At 37.8% G+C, this 20,884-nt stretch overlaps 1 protein-coding gene and 1 non-coding gene across 4 annotated transcripts in view; one reads left to right on the top strand and one right to left on the bottom strand.

The window, feature by feature from the left end:
- Tspan12 (tetraspanin 12) overlaps positions 1 to 3,671 on the top strand; it is a 102,368-nt gene extending 98,697 nt beyond the window's left edge. For 2 of the 3 annotated variants that reach the window (XM_029561507.1, XM_029561506.1), the window contains exon 9: positions 2,104 to 2,539. In XM_029561507.1, coding sequence (XP_029417367.1) covers positions 2,104 to 2,409 — 306 coding nt within the window. In that variant the 3' untranslated portion in view covers positions 2,410 to 2,539. Of the gene's footprint in view, positions 1 to 2,103 lie in introns of all 3 variants that reach the window. The other variant, XM_008828885.3, reaches the window with a different exon arrangement.
- A 6,004-nt stretch (positions 3,672 to 9,675) lies between these two features.
- On the bottom strand, positions 9,676 to 9,867 carry LOC115069573. The gene has a single exon (XR_003848824.1). It is a non-coding gene; the product is annotated as a U2 spliceosomal RNA (small nuclear RNA).
- Between the last annotated feature and the right edge of the window lie 11,017 nt (positions 9,868 to 20,884).

Below are 20,884 nucleotides of genomic sequence, written 5' to 3' on the forward strand. Positions count from 1 at the left end.
ATCCAGTCTAGTGCATTTCTGTGCATGAAAGTGCATTAAAACATACCAGTGGCCTCCATTCGTTATCTACTGTCAATATCTGGTTTCATATTAGAGTGGCAGAAATGAGAGGTTGCAGTCAATGTAAGCCATATTGGTTGCATAGCCTAAATATTCACTCTTTAGACTTTACACAACATACACCCTTATTTAGATCCTGTGAATTAAGATCCACATGGGATGCTGTGAACAATTTGGCAATAGCAAAAGGTGCAATGACCAACAATTAATTCAAATCAAACGTGTAACCAGTCTGAAGTGTTTCTGGTAGTGCTTGTCCATGTTACATCACGGGACTTCACTGCAGCTCTTTGAATTTGCGTTGTGCACGTGTCTGTCTACACCATGTAATGCCTACGACGCTGACTGGAACAGCTCAAACCCGAGACTGCTGTGTGCTATGGATTGCAGTGTTTTATGGTACATGCAATATGTAATGCTTTTATAGAAACAGTAGAAACAGGAAATTATAATTATAGAAAACAAAGGCTTGTTATTGTCCTACCATCACTCCTTAACATGTAAGAATCACATTAGTATATCATTGGATTGGATTGTGTTATCATTGGGCACTCTAAAAATTGTTTTAGTTAGTAATTTGAGTTTTATTAAAAAACATTAAATGAATTTTGGTTTGGGATTAGGATAGAATTTCCAATGATTTCTGAAATGGACTTAAACATACTCCTGTCACTGTGTATTTATGCGAAGTAGTGTTCCTAGCATTGAAGATTATAAAATCAAAGTATTGATCAACTCTGAAATAAATGATGCAGTGTCAAATATTCAGCCAAGATTTAATTATTTGTGAAAACATCAACAAGCACATACATATTATTGTGCAAATTTTCTTAAGCCTTTAATAAATGATAAAATGTATTATACCAGAAAAATTTAAAGATTTATTTACTTATTTTTCTTTATGTGTATATGTCTATATATGTGTGTCATCTGTATGTGTGTGTATGTGTGCCATTTGTGTGTGTCTGTGTATAAGTGTCATTTTTGTGTAACATCTGTATGTGTGTGCATATGTATTTGTGTGTGTCATCTGTGTATGTGTCTCTGTGTATATGTGTGTATGTGTCATCTCTGTGTGTCATCTGTATCTAAATTTTTCTCTGTGTGTCATCTGTGTGTCTCTGTGTGTGTATGTGTCTATTTGTGTGTGTGAGTGCCATATTTGTGTGTGTGCCATCTATGTGTATGTGTGGTGTGTCTGTGTGTGTAACATGTGTGTCTTTGTGTGTATATGTCTCTGTTTATATGTCATCTATGTGTGTGATATGTCTCTGTTTATATGTCATCTATGTGTGTGTGCGTGTGTGTGTGTGTGTGTGTGTGTGTGTGCCTACGTGTTTGTGCCATCTGTGTGTGTATCATCTCTTTATGTGTCTCTCTGGGTGTGAAAGCCCATGAGTATGTGAGGTGCATGAGCCTCTCTTCATGCACAAAGTCCAGAAGAAAACATCTGGTGTCCTCCCTATCACCCTGAACCTAGTCATTTAAGATAGGATCTCTCACTGAACCCAGGACCATCTTAGAAGCCACCAATCCCAGAAATCCTCCTGTCTGCACCCCCTCAAACTTGGGTTTATAGGCATAGAAGACACATAGCTTGTTTTGTGAATGCTGGGATCTGAACTCTGGTCCTTATGATTGTGCAGTTCTTAACCTCTGAGCCCTCTCTCCAGGTCCAAAGAATTGTTTTAAAAATTTGATTTATATACCTATTTTAGATACCTATACATCTTAGGTTATAAAAATTATTCAGGTGAAAAGCAGTTACAATTACAAAATGAAGTCCTGATCTAGGTGGTGGGTTTTATACAAGTCAGTCTCAAGTTCTGTGTGTATGTAAAACAAAAGAAGTATGCTGGTCAGAATCAGCTAAGCAGGCTTTAGAAAGTTCACACCGCCCTGTCCTCTCCATCTTTTAATAAGTTTTTTTGGTTGCACATCACTAAATTAAACTTTATGAATTTAACTCACTCAGTTTTTTAAATCACTGTTTGACACTCTAATATAACCAAAGTGAAACTGATTATCTTATTTCTTTCACAGGGTTGTGGGAAGAAAATGTATTCCTTTTTGAGAGGTACCAAACAACTGCAAGTACTGAGGTTTCTGGGGATCTCTATTGGAGTGACACAAATCCTGGCCATGATTCTCACCATTACTTTGCTCTGGGCCCTGTATTATGATAGAAGAGAGCCTGGGGCAGACCAAATGATGTCTCTGAAGAATGAAACTTCTCAGCACTTGTCATGTCATTCTGTGGAACTATTGAAACCAAGTCTTTCAAGGATCTTTGAACACACATCAATGGCAAACAGCTTTAATACACACTTTGAGATGGAAGAATTATAAAGAATGTCATAGAAAAAGGAAACCACAAACCTGTTTTATTGGACTAGTGAAATTTTAAGTATACAGTTAATGTTTCAGAAGTTTGTAGATATAAAAATATTGTATTAAAGGATGCCCATGCATCTAATTTTCTACTCGTTAAAAATGAAAAGGGAAAAGTTTCCTATGTCAACACTGAGACAGTACTGGTGCCCTTCATAATAGTGAGGCAGAACTAATAACCACTTTATAGCCTGTGTAAGATTGCTTTGTGAGCACAATTATGTTTTGAGGTGACATGGTTTAATCATCTTTTCTGTATCCATCTGTTGAAATTAGCAATGCATTGTGGGACTGGAGCTACAGTGAAGGCTGACTGATTTCCACTGGCTAGTATATAGACTATCAATCGACTGGTCATGTAGGAATTTAGACAGTACTAATGACTTTTATTATCTGGTGATACATTGCTTTTAGGTGACTAGATTATGCATAAAAAAAACTTTCAAGATTGGGGACTACCTAAACATGATTTTTGATGGTTACTAAAATTAACACTTGCAATAGTAAACTAACATTGCCTTAAACTGATCACTGATATATATATATATATATATATATATATATATATGCTGTGTCTGTATAATTCAGATTTCAGTTCTTATAAAGAACAATTGCAAAAAGAATAAATTTGTGTTATGTAACACTTTTTTTTGTCTTTCCCAATGATAGAGATTTAAAATTCTGTCTTGGATCTGTATTACAACCATAACTGTTAATTTAAGTACTTAACCATTAATTTTTGAAATTACCACTGTAATGTACAAAAGTCATTGTGATTCTGGCTGTTGTCTGGGCTGCAAGAGATGTTAACTAGAAAATTTACACATAGTTGATTCAGCAAAAATTTGGATGCTTTTTTTTCTCTCCCAAGTGAGGCCTCTTCTTGACAATAAACACTTTTTGCAGGCACTTATATTTTCCTTTTTCAAACAAGAAGCAACTGTCTTTAGTCAATATAATTTTACAGAGAAAAGTGTTCTTTGTCTCTGGAAAGATGCTCGTAAGAATTACTAAAATAAGTGACAGCTTAACCAGAAGATATCTTTGATTTATTTCACTGATTAATATACTATGGCAAATTACACAGATTATTAAGTTTTTACAAAAGTAAAAGATATTTATTTGAATGGGAAAAGTGCATTTTACTGTATTTTGTGTATTATGTTTATTTCTCAGATTATGGAAAAATTAAAACGTCAATAAATATTTTCTAGAGAGTGGTTTATGTCTTTTTTTGTTTTTGAAACACTATGTAGCCCTGGAATAGGTGCCAATTTTATATATTATAAACACTTCTACCAGCAAAAATACTAGCATGGGGATATGAGAAACTGATGAGGAATGGGTGCAGGGGCAGGAGGGCTGGGCTTGGGGCTGATGTGGCTTGCAGTCTCAGGATTTCTTATGGTCAGCCGTCACATCACAAGATTGTCTTCGAAGGTACCAACGAGTCCAGCACTGGGTTTGGGCCAATGCACACCATCGAGGCCATCCTCAAGTGGCTGTCAGACCTATACAAGGATGACAGCTCCTCGACAATGGGAAAACTGGACCAGTGTGGTTTCACCACCAGACAGCATGGCCACTGGCCCCAGCCACAGTGGGCTTTGCTTTCTGGGAAGATGATGACTTCAGAGTCTGCACACTGAGCCCTTCTCCAGCCCTCCTTAGCTTCCAGGTGTGCTGAAGTGTGGTACTACAGAGAGCTCAATGAATAAGACCTGCGGAAAGAGCCCCAGGGACACCCCCAGAGGCCTACTCCACCCAACAAAAGAGAGTTTGGTGAGTGCCTGGTTGCTCTGTGCCCTCTTCCACCCCGGACATCACCCTCCCTAGGATGGGTCTTGCTCCTTCACTACTTTCCAGGCATTCCTTTCTGAGGATATTGGTCTTCTGTGCTGTCCAGCATAGAACTTGACCAAACCACTCCACTAAGGAGCCATTGCTTGGTTGTCCTGAGGGGCCAAGCTATTCTCATCCACTAGCAGACACAGAGAGAAAAGGGGCTGAAAACTCAGAGTTCTGAACCAGCCTGGGGGAGGAAGAACAAGACACCCTACACACAAGCCCACACCCAAGGGCCATTGGCTCTGCTTCAAGTCTTTCCAGCACAGGACCAGAGTCCTGTACAGACCAGGCTTGGAGAGCCCCCATAAATCCCATCTTGTGATGAGGGCCAAAGGTAGATCTTCTGCCATTTTAGAGTCTCATCACATGTTAAATAAAATCTATGACCCTTTCCCCTCTAGACGATTGACTAAGATATTAGTACTTTGCAAGATCTGGAACTAATCCGTGTATCTTCACTGAGAAGATCATTTTTCAAACATGTGTTTTGTCTGATAATGTAGCTTGATATAATATATGAATATGCTCATTTATGTTAATTTATCTTCTTAGTACTTTCACATCCAGAATTTTATATTTAGCTTTAATTGGAAAAGAAATGCTGGCTAGGGGATTGACACATGCCTGCAAATCTCAGCTCTTTGGAGTGCTGAGGCAGGAGGATCACTTGAGTTCAAGAGCTGAAGGCCAGTCTGATAGAACAAGGACAGAACAAGGGAAAGGCAGAGGGAGCACGTGAGTGGGTGTAGGATGAAACGTCAACACATTACTAATAGAGTCTATCACATCCTATCCCATAGTTTCACCCATAATACCCAAATGACTGACAACAGTGATGAGCTTTATTCGAATTGCTTAGATACCTATCAAATCTGGTTGCATCTCTTTTGCTGTGTCTCACAGAACAAGCTTATATTGTGTTGAGCTTAGGGGGAAAATTAGTCCTCAAATGATAGGAATTGGCTTTTCAGAATAGGCATTTTGATATATTACCTGATTCACTGCTCTCTAGAATAGTTGCCATAAATTCAGACAATCATCTTCTATATAATACATTTGCTTAATGGGAGAAAATGACATTTATAGCCATGGCCCACAAAGGCGTCTTATGGTAGCAGTGCACCTGGAATAATAAAACTGTAAGAAACTTTACAAAGTGCATTTAACGCCTAGTGCTCAGGGAGTTTTCTATTTGGGTAGAGTGCAAAAAAAAATGTTAATGGTATCTTTGGGAACTTTTAAATGCTTTCTTTGGTAAAAATCACAAGTTTTGAAGTAAAAAAATTTAAAGATTATTTTTAGACTGGTTAGTAGGCAACTCAAAGTGCCCTTGAGACTCAGAGTTGGCAAGTATAGATGGCGTCTGTTCTGAAGATGTAAAATCTTGGTTAGAGATGCTTGTGACAATCCCCAGAAAATAAATAATAGGAAGTACACTACAAGTGAGGCCATGAATAGGAAGAAGAGGCCAAGGAAAGTAAAGGTGGTTATACCAAGGAGGTGACCCTCAAACAGAGTCAGAAAGAAGAAATGGAGCTTATCTAGCTCTTGGTACCATTCCATAAGCCGAGGCTCCAATGTTAAAATGAGTGCATTATTTATAGTACATGACCTGGGCAGTGTGGTTGGATAGAACAATGCTGGAATGAACACCATGGGAAAGGATGTGGATAAAACTAGGAATTGGGACTTCATTCTGTAGGCTCAGTGGTGAGCTCCTAGAGTGTTTCAGAGAAAGAAGAGAGGCATGTTCAGAATGTTCTCTGTTATGCAAGCAAGACAGACCAGGCACAGGGGAACTGGTGCAGCCTTTGTTCCGTACTCTGGGGACAGAACATGCATTTCTAAAGTCGAAGGAATGGAGCCCTCTGAAGCTTCAACTCTGCAGATCCTTGACAAAGACTGGATAGACTCCTGTCTGGGCTCTTGGAGAGATGAACATTTCATCATTGCTCATGAAAGTCAAGAAACAGAGTACATAAAATAGATTACTACAAGGGAAAGCCACAAAAGTTTGCAGTAAGTTGACACTGGGAAGTATAGGACAGACAGTAAAAGAATTGAAACTTCTAAAAAATTGAAACTTCTGTATTTTATGCCTGGTAAGTTGGCATTGGCATTAACCTAGATAGAAGACCAGAGGAGAATGAGACTGTGGGAGGGAAAACAATTGGGTTTGGAATGTACTGAGTAGGAAATGCCTGCAGGACATGCAGATGGAGATATCTAGTGGCAGCTGTAAATTCCAGTCTGACACTCAGGAGACTTCACTGTGGAGCTTGAGAATGTTCATGCATTGCTTTCTCAACTCAGGAAGCCTGACAGAAAATGGGCTGAGGCCAACCTCATGAAGAGAATCTTAAGCAGGATGCTACAAGAGCTCCTTTTGGTTTGATACCTATTTCTACAGATGAGTCAAAGGAAGTAAAGAAATGAGAATCGAATATGCTACTGAACCTTCTGTGGCAAGGCTCACCTCCTTTTTAAGAAATACTGCCAAGGGCCATGCTGCTCAGTCACCCACCTTCCTACCATTGTGTCACATTAAAAGGAATTTGCCTTTCCTGTCAGCCCAGTTCTTATCCAAGCACAACCCAGAAAATACATAGGAGAATCTTTGACATCATCTTGAAAACTCATTCATTTTCTATTTTAATAGGGTGATTGCAGTATTTGTGCATTCACAGAGCCTCCGACATGGCAGGCATACCATGCAAGTTGCCAGGAACATATTTTCTCTGCTCTCTACAGTATTTTTTCACTTCATATGCATCATCAGTCCCATTTTACAAATGAAGAATGGTAACTCAGAATATTATTTTGGTACTTATCAGTGCTCTGCTTCCCTATTCTCCACTCTATGACATGCCATCTTTGTCAGCCTGTGGTGAGGCTCAGCTCATTCCTCACATAAGGAAACAAGGACTCAGTATCACCAGGAACAGTTGCCTACCAAAGTCTACTACTTCCTTCAAAGTAACACTTTTGTCTGTCTAATTTCATGCCTCCTACTGTTTCCCCAGAATAAGTTCAAATTATGTAGGTTTTGTTTGATTTGATGTATTGCTCCCTCTTAATCTATGGTCTCTTACTGATCTATCTTGTGCACAAGAACATAGCCAAATTTCTTTAATCAACTTTATTGAGGTGTGTATGCCATACCCATTTTAGTACATAGCTAGTACACACACACACACACACACACACATTTATACATACCATAGCCACACTCAAGATGTAGAATATTATTATCATCTCAATAATGCATTCTTGCCCCTCTCTTATAAGTTCTGAAATCCTCATTCTTAGCCTTATTGAGCATTATTTTCCTAAATAATATTAAACCAAGGAGTCCTTGTTTTACATAAGGCAGAACTTTCTGGCTCACAAACATATATGTATGTCATTTAAATTCACTTTGGCATATATGAGGGTCAGAGGCCATTGGACATCCTAAGCCTTGCTTGTTTACCATGAAGATTATAAGGAAACAATGGCCTAACACATAGGCTGACCTCTTACATTTAGACACCTCACAATACTAATGGGTTGAACAAAACAGAAGTGCAGGAAACACACGTGTGAATAGTATAATGCATATCAGCTGGAAGATGTTAGTGCTCACCTTCACCTTTTTTGCAAGCAGTTACTGGCTCACATAGTCACATTCTGGGAAGTGGACATCACTTCCACTCACATAGCCCATATATAGGGGAGGACTGCAAACAGCCTTTGTTCTGAACACCCATGCGTTGCAGCTAAACCAGGAAGCTCTATGATCATGGTTTAGCACCTACAGAATAAATTTTTCCATTTGAACCTATTTTTCCAAAAAAATTCCCTAATCCTATGAGGTTGAGACAGTTTGGTCAGTTCAATACTATAATATGCAGTATATCCATCTGTTGTTGCCTTGATTTTGTTCACATCATGGACTACCCTGCTACAATCTTATCTTTAGAGTCTGGTTGTTCTCAACTTGTAAGTCACAACTCAGAAGCTACTTCTTGTATGCAGTGCCTTTCCCTGGCCACTGTAGCCTTCTCCTCTTAGTTCACCATCTATGTGTTGCTGCTCTATCTAGCTGGTCTCTGTATTTTCTATTTTATAATATGCTTTCATTTATATTTTTTTCTTTATTTGTCTGAATTCTTTTGACAGTAAATATTTTGTTCTATTATTTTTCCCTCTCAGAACTTGCATAGGTCTAGGTGACATTTCTTTATATTTCATTTGCATATTTACTTATCATATGTTTAAATTAATATATATACATATATATAAATATATAAAATGAACACATTAAATAAATCTAAAAGCCAATTCAATAAGGACAAACCATAGAAAAGGAGGGCATCTATTTTTCTTCACTTGGACAGAGGACACTGGGTTATCAAGGGCTAAGTACTCATTTAGCTATAAATGGATGTAGATTGGATCTGCAGAATGCTTTTGAGCTCAGTCAAGTCTTATAAATGTCTGAGTGAACTTTCAAATTGTACTTGTAGTCTAATAATATAATGGTGTCTTAGATTTATAAAATGCTTTTATGCCTAACACTGGATCCCTCAACTTTCAATATACATTTATTTGACTTGTTGTGCACAGAGTAAAAGCTAAATGTGCATCACTAGGAAAACCCCCAGAGAGTGGGAGACTAGAGCTGATGATAACTAACTTTTCATTTTGTATGCAGTTCTAGAAAAAAATTTGAAAAATGAGGCATACAAAACATCTGTGCAAGTTTATTGAGCCACATCTTATTTGCTCTTTCCATAAACTCCATTGAGGTCAGTATTCTAAGATATAAGGCCAAAGAACATGCTTAAAATTGCATGACAAGCAAATAATATTGTGTAAATTTAACCAGGTTTGCTTAAATTCAAAGTCTATACTTTTAATTACTTAATAAAGGAGTTACTTTGTTAACAAACTTATCAACACATCTCAACTCCATGGTCATGACATATTACTATCTTAATATCTTCATGCTGATATTAGGTATTTCTTTTGGAAGCTTATGTGTATATTCAAAGGTCATAATAGTAATTTATGTATGTCAATATATATCTTTGACACATACTGTAATGGGTAAGCTATAGTCTTGTAAATGTATTTACATTATCCTAAGTCTTTGAAAGATGCATCCCATGCTTAATCTTCATCAACACCAGAGATGGGAAAATAAGACATTCACTTTTTTCTGCCTGAAATATATAAAAATGCCATATCAAACTATTTTTTGAGGTTGATCTGATTTATTTAGCCAAGTTAGCAAACACTTTATCAAACAAATATTTGATATCATAAAAAGATACTCAAAACTAAAGCATACCTAAATAATTCATTCTTACTTTCAACAACCATTATTCCCTAAGGGGGTCCACTGTTCCTGGAGGTACTGCAACACCAGGTCGATGAGTGGAGTGGAAGGAGCAAGCTCCTATTCCAACTCCTAGTTCCAAAAATCCATTTAATATATTGTCCTTGGATAGAGGACATATACAGATATTAAACTGATAAAAACAGATACTACACTTGATCTTAGCCAACAAGCTGAGAAGTGATTTAAAAAATCCCATATCAAATTATTTTAAACAACAATTTTCAAGAAACTCTCCACCAGGTAATAAAGAACAAGATCTTTTAAGAAATAAAAGACTTCATAGACTTGGTAAAGTGAGTAAGAAACCTCAAATCTGTCTGAGGTACTACTAGCAACCGATGACTTCTGAGAAGGGGAGATTCAGTCTCATTTAAGGGTGAGATTCTTAGTAGGTTGACCAGACTCCAGTGGACAGACATGCACTGAAGGGCATTTGGAGACACAAACCTGATTTTGTAGGCCTTTATATATATTATATATAATATTCATATATATATTTACAATACTCAAGAACAGAAATTTGGTTAGAAAGGGGTTACAACTATGGGAGGAGATCTAAATATGATCAAAATAGATTGTATGAAATTCACAGAAATTGAAAAAAGAAATTGGTGAAATTGAGGCGTTTTATGATTTCCTCAAAGTATAGGATTGAAAGAGCTTCCAGAATGTGGTAAAGACAGAGACGCTTCAGCCCAGAGATGCCATTATCACAAATGCACAAAGTGTGAGTGCAGCAAACCAGAGTAACATTGTTTAGAGGACAGAGGAATGAGTAGGAGACAGGTATAAACAGCTGCACAGGTAGGGAGAGTGTCCCATTTGATCATTCAGCAGAGTATTGCTGACCCAAAAGCAATTAGGAAGTATTCTGGTGCCCCTAGAAGGCCGGGAATAGAGCTCACTTTCACCAGCTAAATAGGAAAAAAAAATTGATTATAGGGCATTGTGGGGTAAATCTCATGTCAGTCCTGGGGAAAAGGAACCTTAATATAAATATATCTCTAGTAGCCTGTGATGTGATTGAAAGGGAAGACCTGGGCCATCATACTGCCTCCATGCAATTAACTACACACAGAAGGAATCTTAAGCATATTTACAGACATATCTGTAATCCAATGTCCAAAAAGAAAATTGTGACAATGTTAGACATCCAATTCAAGATTATGAGGCCTGCCTGTATGTTAAGAAAATATGACCTGTAAAGAGAAGGAAGCATCAACTGAAATAGACCTAGAGCTGACACCAAAGTTACAGATAGCAGACAAGGACAGTGGAAAGACTGACTATACAATTATTCCATATATTCAAGAAATGAAGAGATAAGGAAGGTATATGTTTCAAAAGCCCCAATCAAACTTATAATGACAAAACCCACAAATTACTACCATTGCAAAAATTACTACCAATCAGGTCATGGTCCATTATTAAACTCTGGATTCTCCCGAGATAGATGAGTTGGCTGGTAAAGCTTGTGATGACACTTCTCCATTGTAAAACAAAAGAGGGGGAGATGTTGGGGGACCCTGCTGCTAAGGTTGTAGTCCTCCATGTCCAGATAGCTCTAAGGGGCTTGGCGCTATATGGAAGGACTCCCTTTCTCAGATGGAGCCTCCTGCTGTCTGCCTGGAAAGTGCTACCAAGCAAGAATGCCTGACTTTATTTGGAACATGACCTTTGGCATAGTTACCTGCAATAAAACTGTCCCTAGGTTTTTTCTATATGATAATTAGGCATTTCCCTATAGTCCGATGATAGGATCCCCCCTGCCATGTGTAAATAAAGCATACTATGAGCACCTATCAGCTGAAGCTTTGGCTGCTGCCTCCATACTACATTTTCCCAGACCCCTACTGAATAAATGGAGCTGTATCACTGAATCTGACTCCCTGGAAAGTCTTTTCCATCGTGCTCACTGGCCGTCCTTACCCCGTTCGTCACTTCTGCTCCCTTTTTCCTTGTGGATGGGTGGCCAACGGCCCTCAAGGGGAGGGAGAGACCCACAGTATATCAGGAAAAATGTTTTAGATATAGTAAAAATCATATTTTTCATTGTAGAATCACAATTTAGCAAACATCAAGACACAGAAGTAACAAATCATAAAAGGAAAGAGAAAACGCAACAGGTCCCCTTAACAGCTTCAAGTGATCTAATGTACTTGTAATTGGGTCATCAAGGAGAAAGTGAGAAAAAAGGTTTGAATAAATGTCAAAAATTTTCTAAGTAAGATTGTTAAAGATGCAAGATTATCAAAGGAGCTCCTCATTAAGAAACATGAATAAAACTTCACAGAAAAACGCAATCCATTTTCTCAAAATCGATGACATCTAGAAAAATTTTAAGGTAGCCAGAGAAAAGCAGTCTCATTATATATAGAGTGATAAACCTAAGAATGCCAGAAAATTTCTTAACAAAGTCTATGCTATAGCACCATGCGCTAAAAGGAGACACAATGCCTGAAACTTTCTATCCAGGGAAAATATCTTTCCAACAGTAACAAACAGAGCAAACACTTTCAGATGAGAAAAAAAAAACAAGAAGTTATCCATTAAAAGACAAATACGGCAAAGAATTGTTCACAAGACTTTAGAAATGATGTAAGATTATATGTATATAATCTGACACACAAATATATACATATTTACTACTGAAAACACATTGTTGAATATACGACTACATTCTTGCTGTGCGAGGCAATAAAAAGAAATGTGTATCCAACATGTTTTTTTTCAGAAAATGTGAGTGTATATGTAGAAATCTCACTGGGATCCACCCATACCCACAAGAACTAATAAGTGATTTCAGCAAGTCTCTCTTTCTCTCTTTTTTTTTTTTTTGTCTTTTTGAAAAAGGGTTTTCCTATAGGCCCAGCTGACCTGGAATTCAGTATGTAGACCAGACTGACCTTGAACTCATAGAGATCCACCTGCCTCTGCCTCCCAAGTACGGGGACTACTGGAGTGCACCACCATGCTCAGCGATTTTAGCAAGTCTCTAAAAATAAACCAATAACAGTATATTACAAGATACATTTGTAGAAAAGGACTTTCTAAAAGAGATATCAGTTGTTCAGAAATTAAGGTCAACAACTGGCAAGTGGGACCTCCTTAAACGAAAAAGCTTCTGTACAGCAAAAGAAGAAACCAAGAAAGTGAAGGGAAAACCCACAGAGTGAGAGAGTATCTTCACCAGCTACACATCTGACAGAGGATTAATATCCAGAAGATATAAAAAATTCAAAAAACAAAGAAAAAAGAAAACAAATGACCCAATAAAAACATGAACTAAGGACCTGAACAGTTTTCAAATGAGGAAAGAAACATGGATAAGAAACACCTTAAAAAGTGTTCAACTTCCTTACTAATCAGGGAATTGCAAATCAAAATCACTTGAAGTTTTCATCTTACCCAGTCAGACTGGCTAAGATCAAGAGAACAAATGATATCAAATGCTGGTGCAGATATGGAGACAGAAGAATACTCATTCACTGCTGGTGGGATTAGAAACTCATGCAACCACTGTGGAAAGCAGTGCAGAGAATTATTAAAAAACTAAAAATGATCATATCAGAGGCCATTGGAATTTCTTGATGAGAGCTTCCAAAAGAATTTGAAATTTTCTGTGTTCTGACTCTTTTTTTGGTTCCCTATCTAGAACTTGTAATGCTAATTACTCTTGCCTTTACTTCTTCACATCTCCTAGGCACCAGTCAAGGACTTTCTTTTCTCCCTATCTATGAATTATGCAATTTGGGAGTCTTTTAGATAGACCCACTGAAGGGGTACCCCAATTGCCTCACCTGAATCCCTGTTCATCATGGAAGAAGCCAGAGTGGTCTGTGTCCCGATTCCCTATGGGTAACCTCTTCAGAGGATGGTGTGATAAGAACAGGAGGTAGAAATTGGCTATGCAGTTAGGGTAAAAAGACCCCAAAGAAAAGTAGCCAGTTTCTTGGCTAAAAGTCAAAATGTCCTAGGGCAAGCAACATACTCTGTTCCAAATGCCAAAAATGTCAAAAGTATTTGGGAACTTTTATCTAATCCCTAAAAGATTTTAGGGTTACCTCTTCAGAGTGGGGAATGTTAGAGTACCAAAAAGCCCCATTTAAAAAATTAAAGAAGGAGTACATGAAGTTATCAGAAAAAAAGTGATGGGGAGAAAAGAGTACATGAAGTTATCAGAAAAAAGGGATGGGGAAATATGGGAGGAGTTGGAGAGGAGGGAGTGGGCATGGATTTGATCAAAACACCTCATCAGCATGTTTAAAATTCTCAATTAAAATTTTTTAAGTTAAAAAAAAAGTCCTTTAAAGAGTATTTGGGGCTCCTATTGTCACCTTTTCCAGGTCCCCCCACAGCCAGTATCCAGCCTCTGCCTGTCTGGTGCTTCATACCAGAAGATGGAAGTGAAAAGCCAGAGCTGGGTGGATTCTTTTATTTATTTATATTTTTTTCTGGTAAGGTTAACAGTGATAACTGGAGCTTTCAGCAGATGGACTGAGGTTCTGCTATCTGATGTCTCGTGTCTGGGCCTAGACTGTCTCTGCACAGTGGCTGCAGCCATGGCAGGAGAGGAGGTCATGAGGACTTCTCCAGGACAGCCCTGGGGTGTTGCAGGCCTCCAGCTTGCTCCAGCTTGGCTCCCTGGCTCTCCTGCCCCAGCTCTGACACTGTCCTGTTCGTGTGCTTCCTAAATTGACAGGAAACATTACTTGTGATGAGGTGTCCCTATTCCCAACTTTCGTACCCTCCAAAGTCCTCCCACTTCGTCAGCATGTGGCTTCCTCAGGCGTATTCCTCCTTTGCTCTCTAAATTCCTTTCAATGACATCTCCATATTTGTGTGTTTATTCTCTCAGTCCCAATAGCTTTTTTGTCATTGTTATTGTTGTTCTCAACAGATGTTATTTATTTTTCATAAATATTATCTTTTTGGAAAAAAACTAAAAATGAATCTACCATGTGATCTGGTTATGCACTCCTTGGCATATACCCATAGGATTTATCCTACTGTAGAGATACTTATAATTCTTTTTTGTTGAGAAGTTTCCTCTATCAGATTGGCCTGTAAACATGTCTGTGAAACATTTCCTTAATTGTTGAGTGACATGGGCGTGCCAGCTCCCTGTGGGACATGCTACCCCTGAGCAGGTGGTCCTGGCTTGTATAAAAAAGCAGACTCACTGTGGTTAAAAAATATTTTTTTAATTTTTTTTAATTTCATACAACAGTTCTTAATCAAATTTAGAACCCCTCCCTCATCCATGTCTTCTGCATCCTCCCACTAGACCTCATGTATTCATACCATCACACCTGCTAAGTCCTATCCATCACACCTGCTAAGTCCTATCCAGTCAAGCATTTGTACCCAGATGTCCTTCAGTGTAAATTCAGCCACTGGAGTCTAGTCAGTCTATCTACAGATTGTGTGTAAGGCATACCCTCCCTCCCCCAGTAGCAATCAGTCTCCAGTAGTTCTCAATCTAGTGCCACTCGCCACCCATCTCTCTTCTCCCCTCTGGGCCCTTGTTTAATTGAGTTGGCATGGGCCCTGTAAAATTTAATTAAGAAAATTAAAAATTTTTAAATTAAAAAAATTTTAAATACTATTTTTTAATTTTTCAAAAGCAGAGTGAATATGGGTCAGGGGAGCAGTCCAGCAAGCAGCACTTGTCCCTGGTTTGTGCTTCAGTTTCTGCCTCCAGATTCCTACCTCCATGTTCCTGCCCAAGCTCCTCTCCATGGTGAACTAGGAGCTGTAAGCTGAAATAAACACTTTTCCTCCCCAACTTAATTATGTTCAGTGTTTTACCATAGAAAAAGAGAAACCAAACTAATACAAACTGTTCCAAAATTTCCACTGAACCGATCAAAAATTAAGACATGGTGGAGGTCAAGATGTAGCTCTGTGGGAGTGTGTGGGAGAATGTGTGCTTAACATTTGTGTCCTGCGTTCTCCCTAAGGTTAAAAAAAGCACATTTGAAGGACTTACAGAAAATTCTATTTTCCAAAGATGGCCATGTCTGTCCCCTATGCTTTTCTAGAACAATATGTTCATCTTCCTTCATAAGGTCAGAGTCTACTTCTCCTTCTCTTGAATCTGGACAGAGCATGATTTGTGTGTAGCCAAGACAATCGGGCAGAACAGATGCTGCCAGACTCTCAAGGAAGCAGGTTGTTAAGTGTAGCTTTAATCCAGCGGGCTGGAACACTGGTGCTAGAAGTTAACAATGTCTGTGAGACTTCTAGAGAATGTTTAGGGCTCAAGAACATTCTCATTATGAGGTAGTAAAAAAGACTCTCAAACTTCTAACAGAAAAGACTGAATCCTTTCTTAAAATATTGTTTGGAGCTTCTATGAGAAGGAAAGTTCTTGTCTATTAGGATTGGGACTGAGAATTCAGACCAATAAAGTTGCAAACTAAGTCTAGATGAGGATTGTTAATAGGGTTAAAGACAAAAATGGAAATATTGTTAATTATTCTCATCAGTCTTAGTTACATGGCATATAAAGTATTTAAAAAATTAAGTTTATTTAATAGAGTGGTATTCTAGTTTGTTTCTCAGTTGCTGTGATAAAATACTCTGACCAAAATCAGCTTGGGAGGGAAAGGATTCATCTCATTTTATACTACCAAGGCAGTCTTTTTGAGGAAAGTCAGGCAGGAATCCAGGCAGGAACCTGAAGGAAGAATCTGAAGCACAGACCATGGAAGAACGCTGCTTATTGACTTGCTCTTTTGGCCTGTGCTCATCCTACTTTTTTATACAACCCGGGACCACCTGGCCAGGGATCACCCCACCCAGATTGGGCTGGGCCATCCCACATCACTCATCAATCAAAAAGCCCCTCACAAATATGACCACAGGCCAACCTGATAGAGAAAATTCCTCAGTTGAGGTATCTTCTTCTTAGGTGTGTCTAGTTCACAACTGAAGCCAACCATGACAAATAGCATCAACTTTATATTGCCAAGCACCTGAGGAGTGTAGCCTCTACACAGAGCATACTGTAACAGGACAGAGAGAATATTAATGCATCCCTCAACTCTCACCATCTAATTTTCCTCATGGAACAGAGTATGATGCACACAAGGCCATGACTGGCCGAGGTGTAGAGAATAAGAGACTTCAGAGTATGTGTTCCTGGATACAACCCCTATATTAAACTTCACCCACTTATGATTCAGGGACCATTGTAGAAGAGGGAGTGGGACGATTGTAAGAGTCAGGGTTGGTGCATGATCATAATGAAACAGAGTCTTCCAGGCCTCTGGAAACTTGTTCATATGAACTTATAGCAATGGTGACAGCATGCATAAAACCCATACAAGAACACTGGCTGTTGTTGCAGAAGACCCGGGTTTGAATGCCAGAACCCACATGGCAGCTAACAACTGTCCATAACTCCAGTTCCAGGGGATCTGATAGCCTCTTCTGTCCTTTGCCAGCATTGTACTACATGGGTGCACTTACCTACATGCAGGCAATACACACATACACATAAAATAAAAATAATGAATAAAATATTAAAAAAGAAACCCATACAAACTCAGTAAAAAAAAACCAAGCATAGTACTGCTGAAATGGGTAGTACTTAGTTGAGGAACTATTGGCAGCTGCTTAGTGCTGAGAGAGGGACAGCCGACTTGACTTCAGTTGATGAACTCACATTGAGCAACATCTGGTTGCACAAACTTTGCTTAATAGGTCTTAACATAAATGACAGAATGCATGAAATCTGGTGGGGGGATATGTGGTACAGATAAGTAAGGAGGTCTGGAGAGGTATTATATGAAATACACAAAATTTCAATAAAAATATACATTGAGAAAATTTTTGTTGTAGTGTAATATACATAACATTAAATTTGATGGTTTAGTCATTAAAAAATAAGCCAATAAGCAGAAAGAATTTTTTCTATATAATGAATCATAGGCATAGAAGAAGAAAGTTCAAAAACACAGAAAATATTTTATATAAAATCATAGAAGAAAAATTCCCAAATGTAGGGGAAGAGATCCCCACCAAGGTTCAAGAAGCATACACAACACCAAGTAAAGAAACTCCACATCATGTAATAGTCAAAACTGTAAATATACAGAAAAAAGAAAAGAGTGAAAGCTGTGAGAAAGACTAAGACACATATACAGGGTGACCCATCAGAATAACAGCTGACTTCAACTGAGACTATGAAAGCTAGAAGTGCTTGGACCAATGTCATACAAGCCAAGAAAGAACATAGATCCCAGACGAGAGTACCATACCTAGCAAAACTATCAGTTGTAATTGAAGGAGAAAGAACTTTCCATGATAAAAACAGATTTAAGGAATTTATGTACATGAAACCAGCTCTACAAAAAATACTCAATACTTTTGTTTGAAGAGAAGAAGGGGCAAAAAAAAAAAAAAAAGCAAATTATGCCAGAGAGGTCAACCAAAAGAGGTCTAAGAAAACAGCACTGCAACACCAACACCAACAGGAATTAATAAACACTGGTCAGTAATAACCCTCAGTATTAATGGTCTCTACTCCCCAGTAAAAGGACACAGTCTAACTGATCAAATTAGAAAACAGGATCCATCAATTGCTACCTCTGAGAAACACTCCTCACCAACAATGATTGATACCAAAGTGTGGTAAAAGCATGGAAAAAATATACAAAGCAAACTAAGAAGCAAGCAGGTTAGTAGTTATTCCAACATTCGAGAAAATAGGCATCAAACTAAAACAAGTTAGAAGAGACAAAGAAAGTCACTTCATGCACATTAAAGGAAAAACACATCAGGAAGATATTATAATTCTAACCTTATATGCACCTCACACAGGCCACCCAATTTCATAAACAAACCATAATTAGATCTAAAAACCACATAATGACTCCAGCACAGTGATAGGGCTTGATGTCAATATCCCACTGTCACCAATAGAGAAGTCAACCAGACTAAAACTAAATAAACAAATTCTGTAGTTAAATGATACCATAAATCAAATATATATATATATATATATATATATATCACTCTACCCAAACACGAAGGAATACACTTTCTTCTCAGCAGTCCATGAAACTTTCTCCAAAATTGACCACATATTAGGACACAAAGCAAGTCCCCACACATTACAAAAATTGAAATATGATGATGTATACTATCTGACCCCTAAGGAATAAAGCTAGATATCAGCAACAATAAAAATGGGAAAAGGTACACAAACTCTTGGAAATTAAACAGCACACTACTGAATGAAGTTTGAATCATGAGAGAAATAAAAAATGAAATTAAAATGTTCTTTAATTAGATGAAAATAAAAACAAAACATAAACCTACAAGGACCCAGTGAATTGTAGTTCTAAGAAAAAAATTTATATCATTTAATACCTACACCAGAAAATGAGAAACATTTCACATAAATTAATTAATGATGTACCTGAAGGCCTGGGAAAACAAGAAAAATCAACATCTAAAAAGAGTATATGAAGCACAAGACTCCCAAGAAACTGAATGTGTGTGCTGGACCATATGAGGAACCATATCACACATGAGGAATATTTACCTGTTCATAGGTGCTTCTATACTGATCTCAAAACTCCGAATTCAGGATGTGCCAAGTAAAAGTAAAAATAACTAGAAAGGCAAGATGGAAGATCCAGCCCCGCATGACTGCCCATAAGCATTGGTAGGGTGGAGCTAAGACATTTGGCTGCCCATGCACACCAGTGGACCACCCAGCATGGCCCCCACATTCACCAGTAAGGTGGAGCTGTGCTGGTCTGAAGATGATTTGATTTATACAAAAGAACCCAAAGACTGCATTAGAAAATTCACAGAGCTGATAAATACATTAATCAAAGTATCAGGGTACAAAATTAACATTCCCCAAATCAGTAGCTTTCCTATATACAAGGCTGTAGTGAATGAATCCATCTGAAGGGCCTGTTGGGACACAAACATTGTTCTATAAGCCTTAGATACATATTAGAGCACATGAAACTTGGTTGGTGGCTAGTAAGGGGGATACATACATAGGATTATGTCTAAATATGATCAAAATATATTATATGAAAATTAGCAAAAATTCAATAAAAGAAAAAGAAAGAATTCTGTGGTGAATGCATTTTCAAAAAAATAATATGGGAAAAATCACACATCCAACATGCAAAAAAAAATTATTTTGATCATACCATTAAGTAAACACATTTCAAAATGGATCATAGACTTATATTAAGAACTAAATCAAGGTGCTTGAAAGATGGACCATAGTTAGGAGCATCTCCTTTTTCTTGCAGTGAAGAGAATTGGATTCCCAGAACCCAGGTCAGTCAGCTCACAACGTCCTGTAACTGCAGCTCCTGGGGTTACATGACTGTCTTCTGGCCTCTGTAGGCACTGCATGCACATGGTGAACATCCATATTGGCATATGCACACACATTAATGAAAGTTTTAAAAAATTAAAAAAGAACTGAAACAATAATATTTTTAGGAGAACACACAGTGGAAAATATTTGTGAGCTCATCTTTTGCAGAGATTTCTTAAACATATAATTAAAGCAGAACTCATAAAATAAGACATTTAAAATTGAATTTTAATATAATCTAAAAAATCATTGCAAATAAAAATACTACAACAGGGAATGTCAAAATGGTTAAGGGGGTAAGAGCATGTGCCACCAGTCCTGACTCCCTGAGTTTAATCCTCAGAATCCATACGGTGGAAGAAGAGAACCAACTCTTGTAAATTATCCTCTGACCTCCACACATGGACACACCCACATACACATACAGACACACACATACACACACACTAAAATTAACCATAATAATGTTATTAAAATGGAAAGTCACTGACTATAAGAAAATGTTTACAAAACATAGATGTTATATGTTTCTGGTAAAAATTGAATCTAGCTTACTGAAGAACTCTAAAATCTCTAGGTGTGGTGGTATATGCTTTTAATTCCCGCACTCAGAGGCAGAGGCAAGAACATTTCTGTGATATTGAGGTCAGCCTGATATGTGTAGTAAATTCCAAGCCAGCAAGGACTACAGCGATAACTAGAAAGAAAGAAAGAAAGAAAGAAAGAAAGAAAGAAAGAAAGAAAGAAAGAAAGAAAGAAAGAAGGAAGGAAGGAAGGAAGGAAAGAAGGAAGGAAGGAAAGAAAGAAAGAAAGAAAGAAAGAAAGAAAGAAAGGAAAGA

The sequence above is a fragment of the Nannospalax galili genome, unplaced genomic scaffold (assembly GCF_000622305.1).
Source record: "Nannospalax galili isolate Female #2095 unplaced genomic scaffold, S.galili_v1.0 scaffold413, whole genome shotgun sequence".
Lineage (NCBI taxonomy): Eukaryota > Metazoa > Chordata > Mammalia > Rodentia > Spalacidae > Nannospalax > Nannospalax galili.